The 14,138-nt window shown below is 37.9% G+C and overlaps 2 protein-coding genes across 5 annotated transcripts; one reads left to right on the top strand and one right to left on the bottom strand.

Moving 5' to 3' along the window:
* Positions 1 to 678: 678 nt before the first annotated feature.
* Positions 679 to 2,715, bottom strand: LOC115626344. The gene is made up of 3 exons (XM_030521693.1): positions 2,113 to 2,715; positions 1,551 to 2,044; positions 679 to 1,491 (listed from the first exon to the last, which is right to left on the bottom strand). The coding sequence occupies exons 1-3, from the start codon at positions 2,164 to 2,166 to the stop codon at positions 954 to 956; spliced, it is 1,086 nt and encodes a 361-aa protein (XP_030377553.1). The 5' UTR covers positions 2,167 to 2,715; the 3' UTR covers positions 679 to 953.
* A 345-nt stretch (positions 2,716 to 3,060) lies between these two features.
* On the top strand, positions 3,061 to 14,053 carry LOC115626624 (congested-like trachea protein). 4 transcript variants are annotated; one of them, XM_030522028.1, is made up of 7 exons: positions 3,061 to 3,261; positions 3,428 to 3,487; positions 3,730 to 3,896; positions 3,952 to 4,308; positions 4,367 to 4,442; positions 13,485 to 13,664; positions 13,851 to 14,053. In XM_030522028.1, exons 3-7 carry the CDS (start codon positions 3,741 to 3,743, stop codon positions 14,036 to 14,038), a joined length of 957 nt encoding a protein of 318 aa, XP_030377888.1. In that variant the 5' UTR covers positions 3,061 to 3,261; positions 3,428 to 3,487; positions 3,730 to 3,740; the 3' UTR covers positions 14,039 to 14,053. The 4 variants fall into 4 exon arrangements, with proteins under 4 accessions (XP_030377888.1, XP_030377886.1, XP_030377885.1 ...); XM_030522026.1 differs by lacking the exons at positions 13,485 to 13,664; positions 13,851 to 14,053 and adding exons at positions 8,293 to 8,472; positions 8,531 to 8,804 and having other exon boundaries at positions 3,069 to 3,261; XM_030522025.1 differs by lacking the exons at positions 13,485 to 13,664; positions 13,851 to 14,053 and adding exons at positions 8,293 to 8,472; positions 8,531 to 8,718 and having other exon boundaries at positions 3,069 to 3,261; positions 3,422 to 3,487.
* Positions 14,054 to 14,138: the final 85 nt, after the last annotated feature.

Genomic DNA, 14,138 nt, shown 5'->3' with positions numbered 1-14,138 from the left:
GTATTTATTATATGCAACATTAATTGAACTGATCAGCACGACGCGCAGCTTGCAACTGAAACTAAATCTGTCAAATGAAAGCCTAGATCGAGTGCCAAATACAAAGGTATAGTATACATACATACATATGTGTGTATATATAGTTGGCAACATTACATTTCGCAACAATTCTGCCATATCAAGATCGGGTGTATTGCACTTCCAGACATATTTATGTCAGCCTTTTGCCAATAACAAAAACATTTGATAACCCCTGATCCCTCCAATGGGGGGGTAAATGCAAGCGACTTAAATTATCAGGAATATGACGTGCACAATTCCTTAGTCGCCTTTTTAAATGCAACAAGATTTTTGTGAAATAACTTTGTACTGTGGACAAAAAAGACTTGACCATCTGTCTGCTTAAATTGCAACGTACCAGTTAATTAATTCGTGTTTTTAGTCTGTTGGTTATCAAAGAACGACATGTACAAAATATGTACTGGGGCGTCGCCTATTGGCCAATATCCGAATTTGGTAGACGTGTATCTGGCAATGCCTCAGATTATCAATGCATCTGTAAATATAATACGAGGTTGTGTAATCTTGATAGGCGACTTTTTGTTTAATTTCGCAATCACACCCTACATACATATATGAATGTGGCAAGGTATTTTGTTATTATATTAGTAGCGTGTATTTTAATAAAAATTTGTAAGTTGGAAATTTACAAAATAACTACCATACTCCGTCATAAATAATTTAAATGTGTGTATTATTCTTGCAAGCTCAGGTTGATGCAACTAATCCTTACGATATTTAGCATGTCGCTGATAAAAATCAGAGAACATCGTCCAGAACTCCTTACAAAATCTCAAATTAATCTTAAATACAAGCGTATTAATACACATGATGATACCGATAGAATTAAAAATAAAAGTAAAAGAGCGGAGTCAGGCCATGGGCCGCAAATGTTACCGACGCATCTGAAATCCAATCGTCCCATTAGGGCAAGGACCGCGTGGCAATCGCAAGATGTTGTCGTTATAGGGATGCTGTTGTTGTTGCTGATGATGGTGGTGCGGTACAGCCTGCTGTTGTTGCTGCTGACGCAGAAGAGCGGCGGACACGCTGCCACCAACCACGGGCGACCAGCTTTGTTGTGCATTGGATGGTTGTGGGATCTGTGGCGGGACTCCTGGAGCTGTGCCATACGCTGGCATGCGTTGGTTGTAATGTGGTTGCTGTTGTTGCAACTGCAGAGACGGAGGTGGGGGACCTGCTTGCTGATAAAAATAGTTTAGCGGAGGCGGTTGGAAGTAGTTGTTGTAGTTATTATAGCACTGTGGTGATAGAGTCATTTTAGGTGCCGAATTAGAGCGATGCATGCTAGTTGGCAGCGTAGCGGCGATGTGCCTAGTATTGTTGTTGTTGGTTGCATTTGAAACCACGGGGGCAGGCGGCGCAGAAGCGAGGGTTGCGCTACTAGTAACTGCGATCGCTGGTGTGGCACTAGAAAATAATGAACAATGATGAGAATTTAGTTCTATTTAACATTAGATTTCACTTACGGCTTATCATCTTCGGGATTTTTGGCCGCACCCAGTATGCGTAGTCGTGCTTCTGCGTACTCCTGCTCGCGCTGCTGCAACGTTTTAATGGGTTGCCTGGGACGGATGCCATTGGGATCACGTCTTTCTTCTGCTTGCGCTGGTCTGCGCAAAATTTTTACTGTTTGATTGCTAATAGGATTGACATAATTCCCCGCATCGTATTCACTTGCAGACTTATGCAGGACCATAACGACGGACGTACCCGTGTTAGTATCATCGCTGCCAACCGGGGGTGACGGCTTCTTGGCAATGGTTATTTGTTTGGATGCTGCTGATGTGCTGCTCTCTTGCAAGCTTTGTGGACGCTGTAAAACTTTCATTTTGGTGGCACTGGTGTGGCAGGCTGTTTCCAAAGTATCTGCAGCGGGCTTGCTGAAAATTTGCACTGTTGTGGACGTTGTAGTGTCGTATGTGGTCGTAGTCTGCAGTTTTGTTTGCAATTTCATGCAAAGCTAGAGTTGAGGAGTTAGAAAGAAAGGTTATAATGTTTGGAATAAAGTGTTGGTATACTAATTCATACCCCTTCCTCATCAATTTCTTCCCAGTTGTCTAGCACATCGTCACCATTGGACATTGCTTTGCGGAGAGTAGAAGCGTCGTTTCTGGTTAACAGAGCAGTTCGATGTTTTAGTCACCAACGACTTTGACTTTGATCCTGCCGCTACTTCAGCTACCTTCTACTCGTTGCCCTTGTACACATGCACAGGAACACCTTGTGTTGTAGGGTAATTTTTTGGTTTACAAATTCTTTGCTGCTGGCTGCCGTTTCACTTTCTTCTTTTCCGCCTGCTGCTGCAGCTGCTCGCACTACAACTGATACCGCATAATTCGCTTACACTTTTATCAGACATAAGTTCTACATATGTTGTTGTACACCAAGTTGCAGGAAAATAATTTAAATAAATTCCTTAAATATGTCAGCAAATGCACACGCAACAAATTTTTTGGGCTGACTATGGCCTGCTTCTTCTTCTTCCACCTTTGTGTCACTAACGCAATAGCTCGTTTGACAGCTACAAGGTGCGTGCTAAGCACTTACAACTCAAGTGCCTGTGGTTCACAAATGCCACTTATGCTTCTAATATTTAATTCATAGATTAATTAGGCAATTAAATGATCTGTTGGTAATTTTAAAGTTGAATTTGCAGATAACACAAAAGAAAGGCTACTTTTTATCGATATGTGTGAACATATTTGGGAATCGATGTTTTGCTGTGCGTATCATTTCTGTCCAATTCACAATAGATTTCATTTGGATTTGATTTCAAATGGCTAATGTTGAACATGTATTGTCGTTTTTAAATAGATTCCAAAAAGCAAAAAAGATTGTTTTTCCTTGCCGATGACAATATTGACATACATATGTATATCTTTAAATAATTTTAATGAAAGTAAACATATCCGGTACCCTACTATCAGCTGGTGTGTGATGTATTGCAATTTTTCGACAGGCTGGCAGCACCTGTTTACAGCATATTTTTATTGAAAACTTGGCTTCAAAATTAATATGTATGCTTTAAGATTGTAGATAAAAGCAGCCCAGCAAAAGACACACACTGCAGTTTTGTGGATCACTTCGGGAAACCGAAATAACTGATCAATCACAGCACGCTGAAGCTGTTGCCTACGTGGACTTTGACCGAAAGCCGGCGAATGTAAATTTGGAACTGTAAGTTAAATTTAATTTGACACTAGGCTTGTAACATCTAATTTGTTTATAACTTTGTTAATTACAAATGCTGATAACAAAATCCGTCCCTTTTCATGTTAATATTGGGAAAAAATATATATACAAATGTATGGAACAATACGCGTCGTGCACCCGTAAGCAACAGGTTCCTGGCCTGGAACTGCAGTAACGTGCTACGCTATTATTATTAAAATTGGTAGTGCAGGTAAGACAAGCACATGAACATTATAAATTAGGCCAGCTGCACTGAACCTAAAAATGAATAATAAAACAAAGTAAAACAAATTCTAGGGTCTTCGTGTCGTAATACACTTGACGCTTATCAAACAGTCGTAGTTCATTGGACACTACAGATTAGGATTAATCATTCAAAGGTCAAACTTCAATTTAACCCAATTTTACATGCTTATTTTCATATCAAATCACTTCTCAAACTGCAAAACCTAGAATTTAAAGCAATGTCTACAGTAACAGCGGAGAAACTTTTGCCCATATCTACGGCACCTGAGAACCTACCCGCGGAGCGCAAGGCAAATCCCCTGAAATCGTTCATCACCGGCGGCTTTGGCGGCATTTGCAATGTGCTCTCCGGCCATCCGCTGGACACCATCAAGGTAAACCTAATTATCATGACATTGATGCAACATTATTTAATGACAAATATTTCAGGTGCGTTTACAAACGATGCCACGCCCATCACCAGGTGAACAGCCTATGTATCGTGGTACCTTTGACTGTGCAGCTAAGACGATCCGCAATGAGGGCTTCCGAGGCTTGTACAAGGGCATGTCGGCACCGCTGACAGGAGTGGCTCCCATTTTCGCCATGTGCTTTGCTGGCTATGCCCTCGGAAAACGAGTTCAGCAGACTGGCGAGGATGCCAAGCTGACTTACTCACAAATCTTTGTAGCAGGTTCATTCTCCGGCCTGTTCTCCACGCTCATCATGGCTCCTGGAGAGCGCATTAAGGTTTTGCTACAAACCCAGCAAGGTGCGGGTGGAGAGCGCAAATATAATGGCATGATTGTAAGCCTTAAATAAATCGATTGTTTGGCAGTATTTATTTACATTCCGTTATTTTCAGGATTGTGCCATAAAGCTCTACAAGGAGGGAGGTTTGAGGAGCGTATTCAAGGGCAGCTGCGCCACAATGCTCAGGGGCAAGTAGATTTTTGCTTTTATTCCATGTAAATACGGTGGCGGATACTATCTGTGATATTGGTTCATGTAAAAACGTATACATAGATTAGCCCATACGGAAAAGTCAACTGCAGACACTTTTTAAGGATAATGCTATTGTGTTAGGAAGAAGAAAAGTGGCAAAAGGGACCTAAAAAGAACGCAAATTTGATGTATATCCATTATCTTCATTATTTATGTACTGAACAAATTGACAGTCGGAGCAATCGGGCTTTTTGGCCAGCTGCTTTCAAATACGTTAAGACGTAATCATTGAACAATCCGAAGGGGAAAACAATTATTTGGTTGCCTATCTGGCGGGTAGTTTGTCAGTCTAATGGTTTAAAGCTACTTTATTCCCACCACTTATACTACAGCTAACCTATGTGTGTGCGCGTATTAAATTTCATTTGATAAGTTTAGATCTGGCCGGTTTGCCAATTGGGGCGGAGTGAGCCCATACTCCAAGCTATTGGGATTAATTTTAAGCTTCTGTTGCTTGCCTTGCTTGGGATTTTGTTGCCTTTTTTGTTGCATTTGTTCCACTTTACGCCAGTGTGGGAGCGACGGTTTGGTTTTAGTATGCCGGAGAAATCTAATTTCGCCGCATCGTAGATCCTTGCGCCTGACATAATAGACGCTCCGCCCATTGAAGTTGGCGCAGCGCGGCGCCAAGCTCTTGTCCATTTCAAGACTGTGCACGCGCCGACACGACATAACCTGTCCAGTCATGAAGTCGGTGACGCACTGCTCAACAGGCCGACCACGCACAGCATTGGTTATGCGTGCAAGCCAGTTGCTCATGTCGCAGCTACACTCCCATGGATTGTCGTTGAGGCGGGCGACCAGCAGGCGCGTCTGCAGGAAAAACGATGTGGGTAATGTCCGCAGCTGATTGCCTTGCAGATATATTTCCTCCAGTTGTAGATCGTCCAGCAGACCTGGCGGCAAGTAAGTGAGATTGTTGTGCGCCAACCTAAGCAACTGCAGTCGTTTACAGCCTAGAAGAGCATCCATGGATAACTGTCTAATACCACAGTAACTCAGGTCAAGCTCACGCAATCGGCCTAGGCCGGCAAAAGCGTCGAACTCCACATTGCGGACTTCGCCACGCATCGTAAGCGTTTCTAAGGAAATAAGACCCTGTAAGCAAAACGGGATTGAGTCCAAAGGTCAAAAAGCATTTTCGATGGCAAAACCAAATAAATATACATACCTTAAAGACCCCCTGCTCCAGGCTGTTAATGGAAACATTGCCTAGGGTGAGAGTGCGTAGCTTACGTAGTGAATCAAAAGGATTATTGGTCCACAGCTCCATCGCTACCTCTGTACTGTCAAAGTGTAGCTCCCGAGTGTCGTTCATAACCCAAAAGGTAGCTGGAAATATGTAGCGAACGGGGTTATGACGAAAGTCGGCCCGCTGAAGCAAGGGCAGCGGTGGAAAGCTCAGCTCGCTAAGTCGCTCCAGTCGATTAGCACGCAAATCAAGTGTCTCCAGTTCTAAAAGGCCAGCTAGTGCACGGTAGTGCAGCCGTTGCAGAAAATTGTGTGCCAACGACAAAGTCTTGATGTGAAGGGCACCATAGAGGGCAAAAGGGGGCAAACTCTCGATACTGTTGTGCTCCAGGGACAGGTGCTGGAGTGCAGCCAAACCGTCGAACATTTGCCAGTGCAATTCGCTAAGCTGGCAATTGTGGGCACGCAGCACTTCCAGATGGGTCCACCCATAAAATGTGGGCATACGCGTCTGCTTAATAAGTTGCACCCACTCTTCATAGGGCATAATTTCTACCTGTACCTGTTCCACGTCGTTGGCGGTTTCAAACTCCAGTTGATACTTGAGCTCTTGTTTACCCACCATCGCCATTGCCCCGTCCGTCTCGTCCAGCATCATAACCTCACCCCGTGGCCTATACTCGTAATGGTCGCTGGGAAGCTCCAAGTACTTGGGTCGCTGCAGCTTGTCGCTACCAATCAACATAAGCTGCTCAAAATTGGCGTGCTGCAAAAATTCCAGTGGCTCGTCAATAATCAAATACAACGATCCAGCACCCGCCGATCCCCGTATCTCCAGCGTGGTCAGCTGATTGAGTTGCTTCAGGCTGCTCGTGTTCACTGGCGAAAAAAAAGGGTCAGCCAATTTACATCGAAAACATCGTCTCGTTTGCTCACCAGTTAGCTCATGGCCCGCTCCTCCCGTATAGAGCAATATAAGGGCCTGCAGATCCATAGGCAATGCATCAAGTAACGCCTCTGCGTCATCCTGCACTTGCAGAAGGCAAGTTCCTAGTTTGGTATAGGTCTGACCAAAGAAACCATCTTCGGTTTCGTCAGCATTGTTTCCTGTCATGTGAGTCACCCAGCGGGCAATGGGAAGTTCGCTGAAGGCGGCGTATTGACAAGCACACCCTTTCGGGCAGTTTAGCGTGTCCAGTTCCACCTCCGGCCCAAACCCGGGCTGGGAAGCGATCATTTGGCAATGCTGTGGAACGATAATAGTAGCAACCCGAATTTAAGGTATACAGTAATCTACACTCAAATTTGGAATAAATAAATAACATAAATGTACATACAAGTATATTCACATAAATATTCAATTTCATTATTTAATTAAATTTATGCTATGTGCGCACTGCGTTTGGAATTAACATAAAAACATTGCTCCAATTTTATAGAAATAAAAAAAAGGGGAGTAAATTTTAACATTTCAAATATAATCGTTTTATAATTAACGAATTGTTATTTGCACTTTTTTTATGTTGACTTTTATTATCCGAATTTATTACACTCTGACACTTGTACATATGTATGTGCGTATACACTTACCAGCAGTAACAAAGATAGCAGACTTGGTGTGCCATAGATCCAAAAACTACCGCTCTGGTTCCAACGCATTTTACAGTTTGATGGGAACTGAATTTTCACGCTTTTTTCACTTTACTTTCAAAACTTAGTACTGCATATGGCGTCTCTTGCGTTGCTTTCAAACTGGCGCATTCCTCGAATTCCATTCATACACTAAATTGAGGCATACTACGACTGCTACATACATAAATAATATAAGAAAAATGCTACAATCTTTTTAGCGCCGTCTTAAGAGCGTTGTGTTGTTGTTTTATTCATTTCCTTTAATGGTTGCTGCTGATACCAACATCCTCCAATGATAAAATAATTGTGATATAAAGTTTATGTATGTATTTACACACATATATACATATGTACATATACATACTTATTTGTACATGCACAGATGTACATTGCGTTTGAATAAAAAAGCTTGTGACCATTGGGCACAAGGTCGCAAACTATAGTATTTCCCTAAGTTTTAAATCAACCCCACAGTCGTCCAGGTATGTCATTAAAATTGAATCCCTGCTAACTTGGAGTGAATTATCAATTTAGGCTATTAACGGCCTATCTACTGCGACTCCGGCCTGACTAATAATCACTTTTAGTTATTTTTAATTTATTTCAATTTTTATTTTCATGTGGTATTATTGATTTTAACAACTTATTATGTGAATGTGAAACATTTATATATAATTTGAAGTTAAATAGTGAATAGTTCTTATAAGTACATAGATACTTCCTTGAAAAAAAATTTTTCAGCCAGACTCTCAAAGCTACGTAAAGGTCTTTCGGCGAATTGAATCAAATAAAAAACAATTATAAATATTTTATAAGCAAGTTCCGGTAACTCTAAAAAGTGAGTATTGAGTGGTTTTGTTATGTCCATTTTGTAGATCATGTCGAGAATAGTTTTGGATACTATAAGTACATTAGTTAATTGATCAAGTGAAGCTCTGTGTTAATTGGTTGCCTTCTTCACAGATTTGCCTGCCAACGGGCTATATTTTTTGGTCTATGAATACCTGCAAGATGTCGCCAAGGCGAAATCAGAATCGGGAAAAATCAACACGGCATCCACTATTTTTGCTGGGGGCGCTGCTGGCATGGCTTATTGGATACTCGGAATGCCTGCTGATGTGCTGAAAAGTCGTTTGCAATCAGGTGAGTTTGTTAATAGCTGCTTAACCCAAATGATTTCCTATTTCTACCTCACTTGCAGCGCCTGAGGGTACCTACAAGCATGGTGTGCGCAGCGTGTTCAAGGACCTTATTGTAAAGGATGGTCCACTGGCCTTATATAGGGGTGTCACACCCATTATGATACGTGCGTTCCCAGCAAACGCCGCATGTTTCTTTGGCATCGAGTTAGCCAATAACTTCTTTAGCATTGTAACGCCGAATTTTTAAATTAATTCTTTGTGTATTTTTATTGTATTTTCTTACGTTGAAAAAGTAAAGATCATGTGAATATATGCGTTATTTAGAAAAATCAATTACATACATACATATGTCAGAATGATCGTCGGGATTTTATGTGGTACTTACTAGCAGGCGATGCCCGTCTTTGATGGAACTGCATCCAAAGCTAGGACATATAGTACAATACATACTGTGACCATACACGTACTATTTACATACATACATACATATGTGTGTATATTGTATGTATGTAAATGTAATATTTTAAATTAGGAGGAGGGATGGAAGAAAATTAATTTTCAACGTATCCATATAGTTTATCTTGGACTAAAATTTGGTGTCCCTAAGTCGTATAGTCTCTGAGATTAAGAGATTAAGTCTGTGATCAAGAATATTCATATGTATATACTTTGTGGAGTCTGCTACGCCTCCTTCTGGCTATTAAATTTTTCAGCTCGCGAAAACCCAATATACTCCTATACATTTCATGTACAGAGTATAAATATTGTTGGCGCCCTCCTCTGCGATTCTCATACCAAGTACCTAAGTGCTGGCAAATCGAGAATTAAATTGTGGAATTTCTGCAAAATGAAATAATAATATTTTGGCATTAAATTGTGAAATTTCTGATAAATTAAATTAAAATATGGTGGCTTCCCTCCTCTGCGATTCCCAAATCAAGTACCTAAGCGCTGGCAAATCGAGAATTAAATAGTGAAATTTTTAAAAAAATTTAATAATAAATTGTGGATTTAATTTGTGAAATTTCTGATAAATTAAATTAAAATAATGTGGCTGCCCTCCTCTGCGATTCTCAAACGAAGAACCTAAGCGCTGGCAAATCGAGGATTAAATAGTGAAATTAAAAAAAATGAAATAATAAATTGTGAAATTTCTGATAAATTAAAATATTGTGGCTGCCCTCCTCTGCGATTCTCAAACCAAGTACCTAAGCGCTGGCAAATCGAGAATTAAATAGTGAAATTTTTAAAAAATTTAATAATAAATTGTGGATTTAATTTGTGAAATTTCTGATAAATTAAATTAAAATATTGTGGCTGCCCTCCTCTGCGATTCTCAAACCAAGTACCTAAGCGCTGGCAAATCGAGAATTAAATAGTGAAATTTTTAAAAAATTTAATAAAAAATTGTGGATTTAATTTGTGAAATTTCTGATAAATTAAATTAAAATAATGTGGCTGCCCTCCTCTGCGATTCTCAAACGAAGAACCTAAGCGCTGGCAAATCGAGAATTAAATAGTGAAATTAAAAAAAATGAAATAATAAATTGTGAAATTTCTGATAAATTAACATATTGTGGCTGCCCTCCTCTGCGATTCTCAAACCAAGTACCTAAGCGCTGGCAAATCGAGAATTAAATAGTGAAATTTTTAAAAAATTTAATAATAAATTGTGGATTTAATTTGTGAAATTTCTGATAAATTAAATTAAAATATTGTGGCTGCCCTCCTCTGCGATTCTCAAACCAAGTACCTAAGCGCTGGCAAATCGAGAATTAAATAGTGAAATTTCTGAAAAATTAAATAATAAATTGTGGATTTAATTTGTGAAATTTCTGATAAATTAAATTAAAATATTGTGGCTGCCCTCCTCTGCGATTCTCAAACGAAGAACCTAAGCGCTGGCAAATTAAATAGTGAAATTTTTAAAAAATTTAATAATAAATTGTGGATTTAATTTGTGAAATTTCTGATAAATTAAATTAAAATAATGTGGCTGCCCTCCTCTGCGATTCTCAAACGAAGAACCTAAGCGCTGGCAAATCGAGAATTAAATAGTGAAATTTCTGAAAAATTAAATAATAAATTGTGGATTTAATTTGTGAAATTTCTGATAAATTAAATTAAAATATTGTGGCTGCCCTCCTCTGCGATTCTCAAACGAAGAACCTAAGCGCTGGCAAATCGAGAATTAAATAGTGAAATTAAATAATAAATTGTGAAAATTCAGACAAATTAAATTAAAATATTGTGGCTGCCCTCCTCTGCGATTCTCATACCAAGTACCTAAGTGCTGGCAAATCGAGAATTAAACAGTGAAATTTGTAAAATATTAAATAATAAATTGTGGATTTAATTTGTGAAATTTCTGATAAATTAAATTAAAATATTGTGGCTGCCCTCCTCTGCGATTCTCAAACCAAGTACCTAAGCGCTGGCAAATCGAGAATTAAATAGTGAAATTTAAAAAATTTAAATAATAAATTGTGAAAATTCAGACAAATTAAATTAAAATATTGTGGCTGCCTTCCTCTGCGATTCTCATACCAAGTACCTAAGCGCTGGCAAATCGAGAATTAAATAGTGAAATTTTTAAAAAATTAAATAATAAATTGTGGATTAATTTTGTGAAATTTCTAAAAAATTAAATTAAAATATTGTGGCTGCCCTCCTCTGCGATTCTCAAACGAAGAACCTAAGCGCTGGCAAATCGAGAATTAAATAGTGAAATTTAAAAAAAATTAAATAATAAATTGTGAAAATTCAGACAAATTAAATTAAAATATTGTGGCTGCCCTCCTCTGCGATTCTCATACCAAGTACCTAAGCGCTGGTAAATCGAGAATTAAATAGTGAAATTTCTGAAAAATTAAATTAAAAAAAAAAATTAAAATGAAATTAAATATTAAATTGTAAAAATTCTGATAAATTAAATGAAAATATTGTGGCCGCCCTCCTCTGCGATTCTCATACCAAGTACCTAAGCGCTGGTAAATCGAGAATTAAATAGTGAAATTTTAAAAAAATTAAATAATAAATTGTGGATTTAATTTGTGAAATTTCTGATAAATTAAAATATTGTGGCTGCCCTCCTCTGCGATTCTCAAACCAAGTACCTAAGCGCTGGCAAATCGAGAATTAAAAAGTGAACATTTTAAAAAATTAAATAATAAATTGTGGATTTAATTTGTGAAATTTCTGATAAATTAAATTAAAATATTGTGGCTGCCCTCCTCTGCGATTCTCAAACGAAGAACCTAAGCACTGGCAAATCGAGAATTAAATAGTGAAATTTAAAAAAATTAAATAATAAATTGTGAAAATTCAGACAAATTAAATTAAAATATTGTGGCTGCCCTCCTCTGCGATTCTCATACCAAGTACCTAAGCGCTGGTAAATCGAGAATTAAATAGTGAAATTTCTGAAAAATTAAATTAAAAAAAAAAATTAAAATGAAATTAAATATTAAATTGTAAAAATTCTGATAAATTAAATGAAAATATTGTGGCCGCCCTCCTCTGCGATTCTCATACCAAGTACCTAAGCGCTGGTAAATCGAGAATTAAATAGTGAAATTTTAAAAAAATTAAATAATAAATTGTGGATTTAATTTGTGAAATTTCTGATAAATTAAAATATTGTGGCTGCCCTCCTCTGCGATTCTCAAACCAAGTACCTAAGCGCTGGCAAATCGAGAATTAAAAAGTGAACATTTTAAAAAATTAAATAATAAATTGTGGATTTAATTTGTGAAATTTCTGATAAATTAAATTAAAATATTGTGGCTGCCCTCCTCTGCGATTCTCAAACGAAGAACCTAAGCACTGGCAAATCGAGAATTAAATAGTGAAATTTAAAAAAATTAAATAATAAATTGTGAAAATTCAGACAAATTAAATTAAAATATTGTGGCTGCCCTCCTCTGCGATTCTCATACCAAGTACCTAAGCGCTGGCAAATCGAGAATTAAATAGTGAAATTTTTAAAAAATTAAATAATAAATTGTGGATTTAATTTGTGAAATTTCTGATAAATTAAATTAAAATATTGTGGCTGCCCTCCTCTGCGATTCTCAAACCAAGTACCTAAGCGCTGGCAAATCGAGAATTAAATTGTGGAATTTCTGATAAATGAAATAATAATATTTTGGAATTAAATTGTGAAATTTCTGATAAATTAAATTAAAATATTGTGGCTGCCCTCCTCTGAAATTCTCATACCAAATTAAAATATGGTGGCTGCCCTCCTCTGCGATTCTCAAACCAAGTACCTAAGCGTAAATTAAAGTCACCTGCACTTTAACAGGAAACTTGTGTCAAAATTTCAGCTTCTTAACGCTTACCATTTGGGCTTTGCATTGATTACACATACTAACATAAATATGTACAAATGTATATACATTCCTACATACATACATGCAATAGTTTTCGTATTCTAATTTTCAACAACAATCAATGCCCCAATGAAAACATAATAAAGTCCCAATGAAAAAGATGGGTTGAAAAATGCAGCTCTACATGCTGCATACATACATAAGTATATGTATGTATATATATACATTGATATAACCATAATTCTGTTTTTAAACGGTTTTGATTTAACACGGTTTGAAAATGAAGAATTTTATATATGGTTACACGACTTCATTCCACACCTGTTCATTAATAGTTTTTTTTTATATTTTACAGAGAAAAATCAGAAAGTATAAATAAGAAAATATAGTAAACTACATAAAATGAAACGAACTTATTAATTCTAATGCACAATGTATATATAACTGTGGCGCGTGTTTTCTTTGCGTTGTTATTTAATTGGAAATGTATTACATGGTTGATCTAATCGATTGCGTAATGCCTTCAATCTTGGATATAATTGTCGCACTGGATTAACATTGTAATACAAGCAGTGCAAACAGCGCGCAATTTTGCGTTCTTATAAATATAAAGATTAGGTCGGCTCTAATCCCAGGGCTCGTTACATGCCACTATTTACGTGAGTCTGCCTGTTTACAGATCTGCCAGCGAACGGCCTCTATTTTCTCTGTTACGAGATACTGACCAACGAGTACAAACGACGTTTTAATCGACCCAATGTGGATCTGCTTCCCGCTATTGCTGCCGGTGGTTGTGCGGGAATTTTCTACTGGATTGGTGGTATGCCCGCAGATGTTCTCAAGAGTCGCCTGCAGTCTGGTGCGTATTATTTATTCTTTCTAGAATTCCGTGATTTTTTGAGAATACACTTAAATGTAATAACCTTTAAGATAGCACTAACTATTTTCCTATATACTGTTTATTGACATATGTAGAGCATTATATTTTCTTCAGCAAGGTATCTTTAAATTAACATAATGAGTATTTTTAAATTCTTTATTGCAGCACCTGAGGGTACCTATAAAAAGGGAATACGCAGTGTGTTTGCAGATCTGATGAAACACGATGGACCATTAGCCCTTTACCGCGGTATTACACCGGTAATGTTGCGCGCTTTTCCAGCTAATGCGGCCACCTTCTTTGGAATCGAGTTGGCCAACGCTTTCTTTCGCATGGTGGCACCCGATTTTTAGTCTTTATCTTACCACCTTTAGCTTTTGTGGTAATTACATTGTAAGGCTGATTTAATTTACAATGAATAAAGTTATTTAAATTTATTTAATTGTAGTTACA

The sequence above is a fragment of the Scaptodrosophila lebanonensis genome, unplaced genomic scaffold (assembly GCF_003285725.1).
Source record: "Scaptodrosophila lebanonensis strain 11010-0011.00,11010-0021.00 unplaced genomic scaffold, SlebRS2 tig00000085-arrow-pilon, whole genome shotgun sequence".
NCBI lineage: Eukaryota > Metazoa > Arthropoda > Insecta > Diptera > Drosophilidae > Scaptodrosophila > Scaptodrosophila lebanonensis.
The sequence above is the reverse complement of the archived record's forward strand: the minus strand, read 5'-3'. Positions and strand labels throughout refer to the sequence as shown.

What these genes read in the sequence shown, in the direction of transcription:
- LOC115626344 (XM_030521693.1), bottom strand. Translation starts at nt 2,166, where the DNA reads ATGTCCAATGGTGACGATGTGCTAGACAACTGGGAAGAAATTGATGAG. An exon ending in AAGAAATTGATGAGGAAGGG is followed by an intron (nt 2,045 to 2,112) that starts GTATGAATTAGT and finishes CCTCAACTCTAG; the next exon opens with CTTTGCATGAAATTGCAAAC. An exon ending in AATCCCGAAGATGATAAGCC is followed by an intron (nt 1,492 to 1,550) that starts GTAAGTGAAATC and finishes ATTATTTTCTAG; the next exon opens with TGCCACACCAGCGATCGCAG.
- LOC115626624 (XM_030522028.1), top strand. Translation starts at nt 3,741, where the DNA reads ATGTCTACAGTAACAGCGGAGAAACTTTTGCCCATATCTACGGCACCT. An exon ending in ATCCGCTGGACACCATCAAG is followed by an intron (nt 3,897 to 3,951) that starts GTAAACCTAATT and finishes CAAATATTTCAG; the next exon opens with GTGCGTTTACAAACGATGCC. An exon ending in CAAGAGTCGCCTGCAGTCTG is followed by an intron (nt 13,665 to 13,850) that starts GTGCGTATTATT and finishes TCTTTATTGCAG; the next exon opens with CACCTGAGGGTACCTATAAA.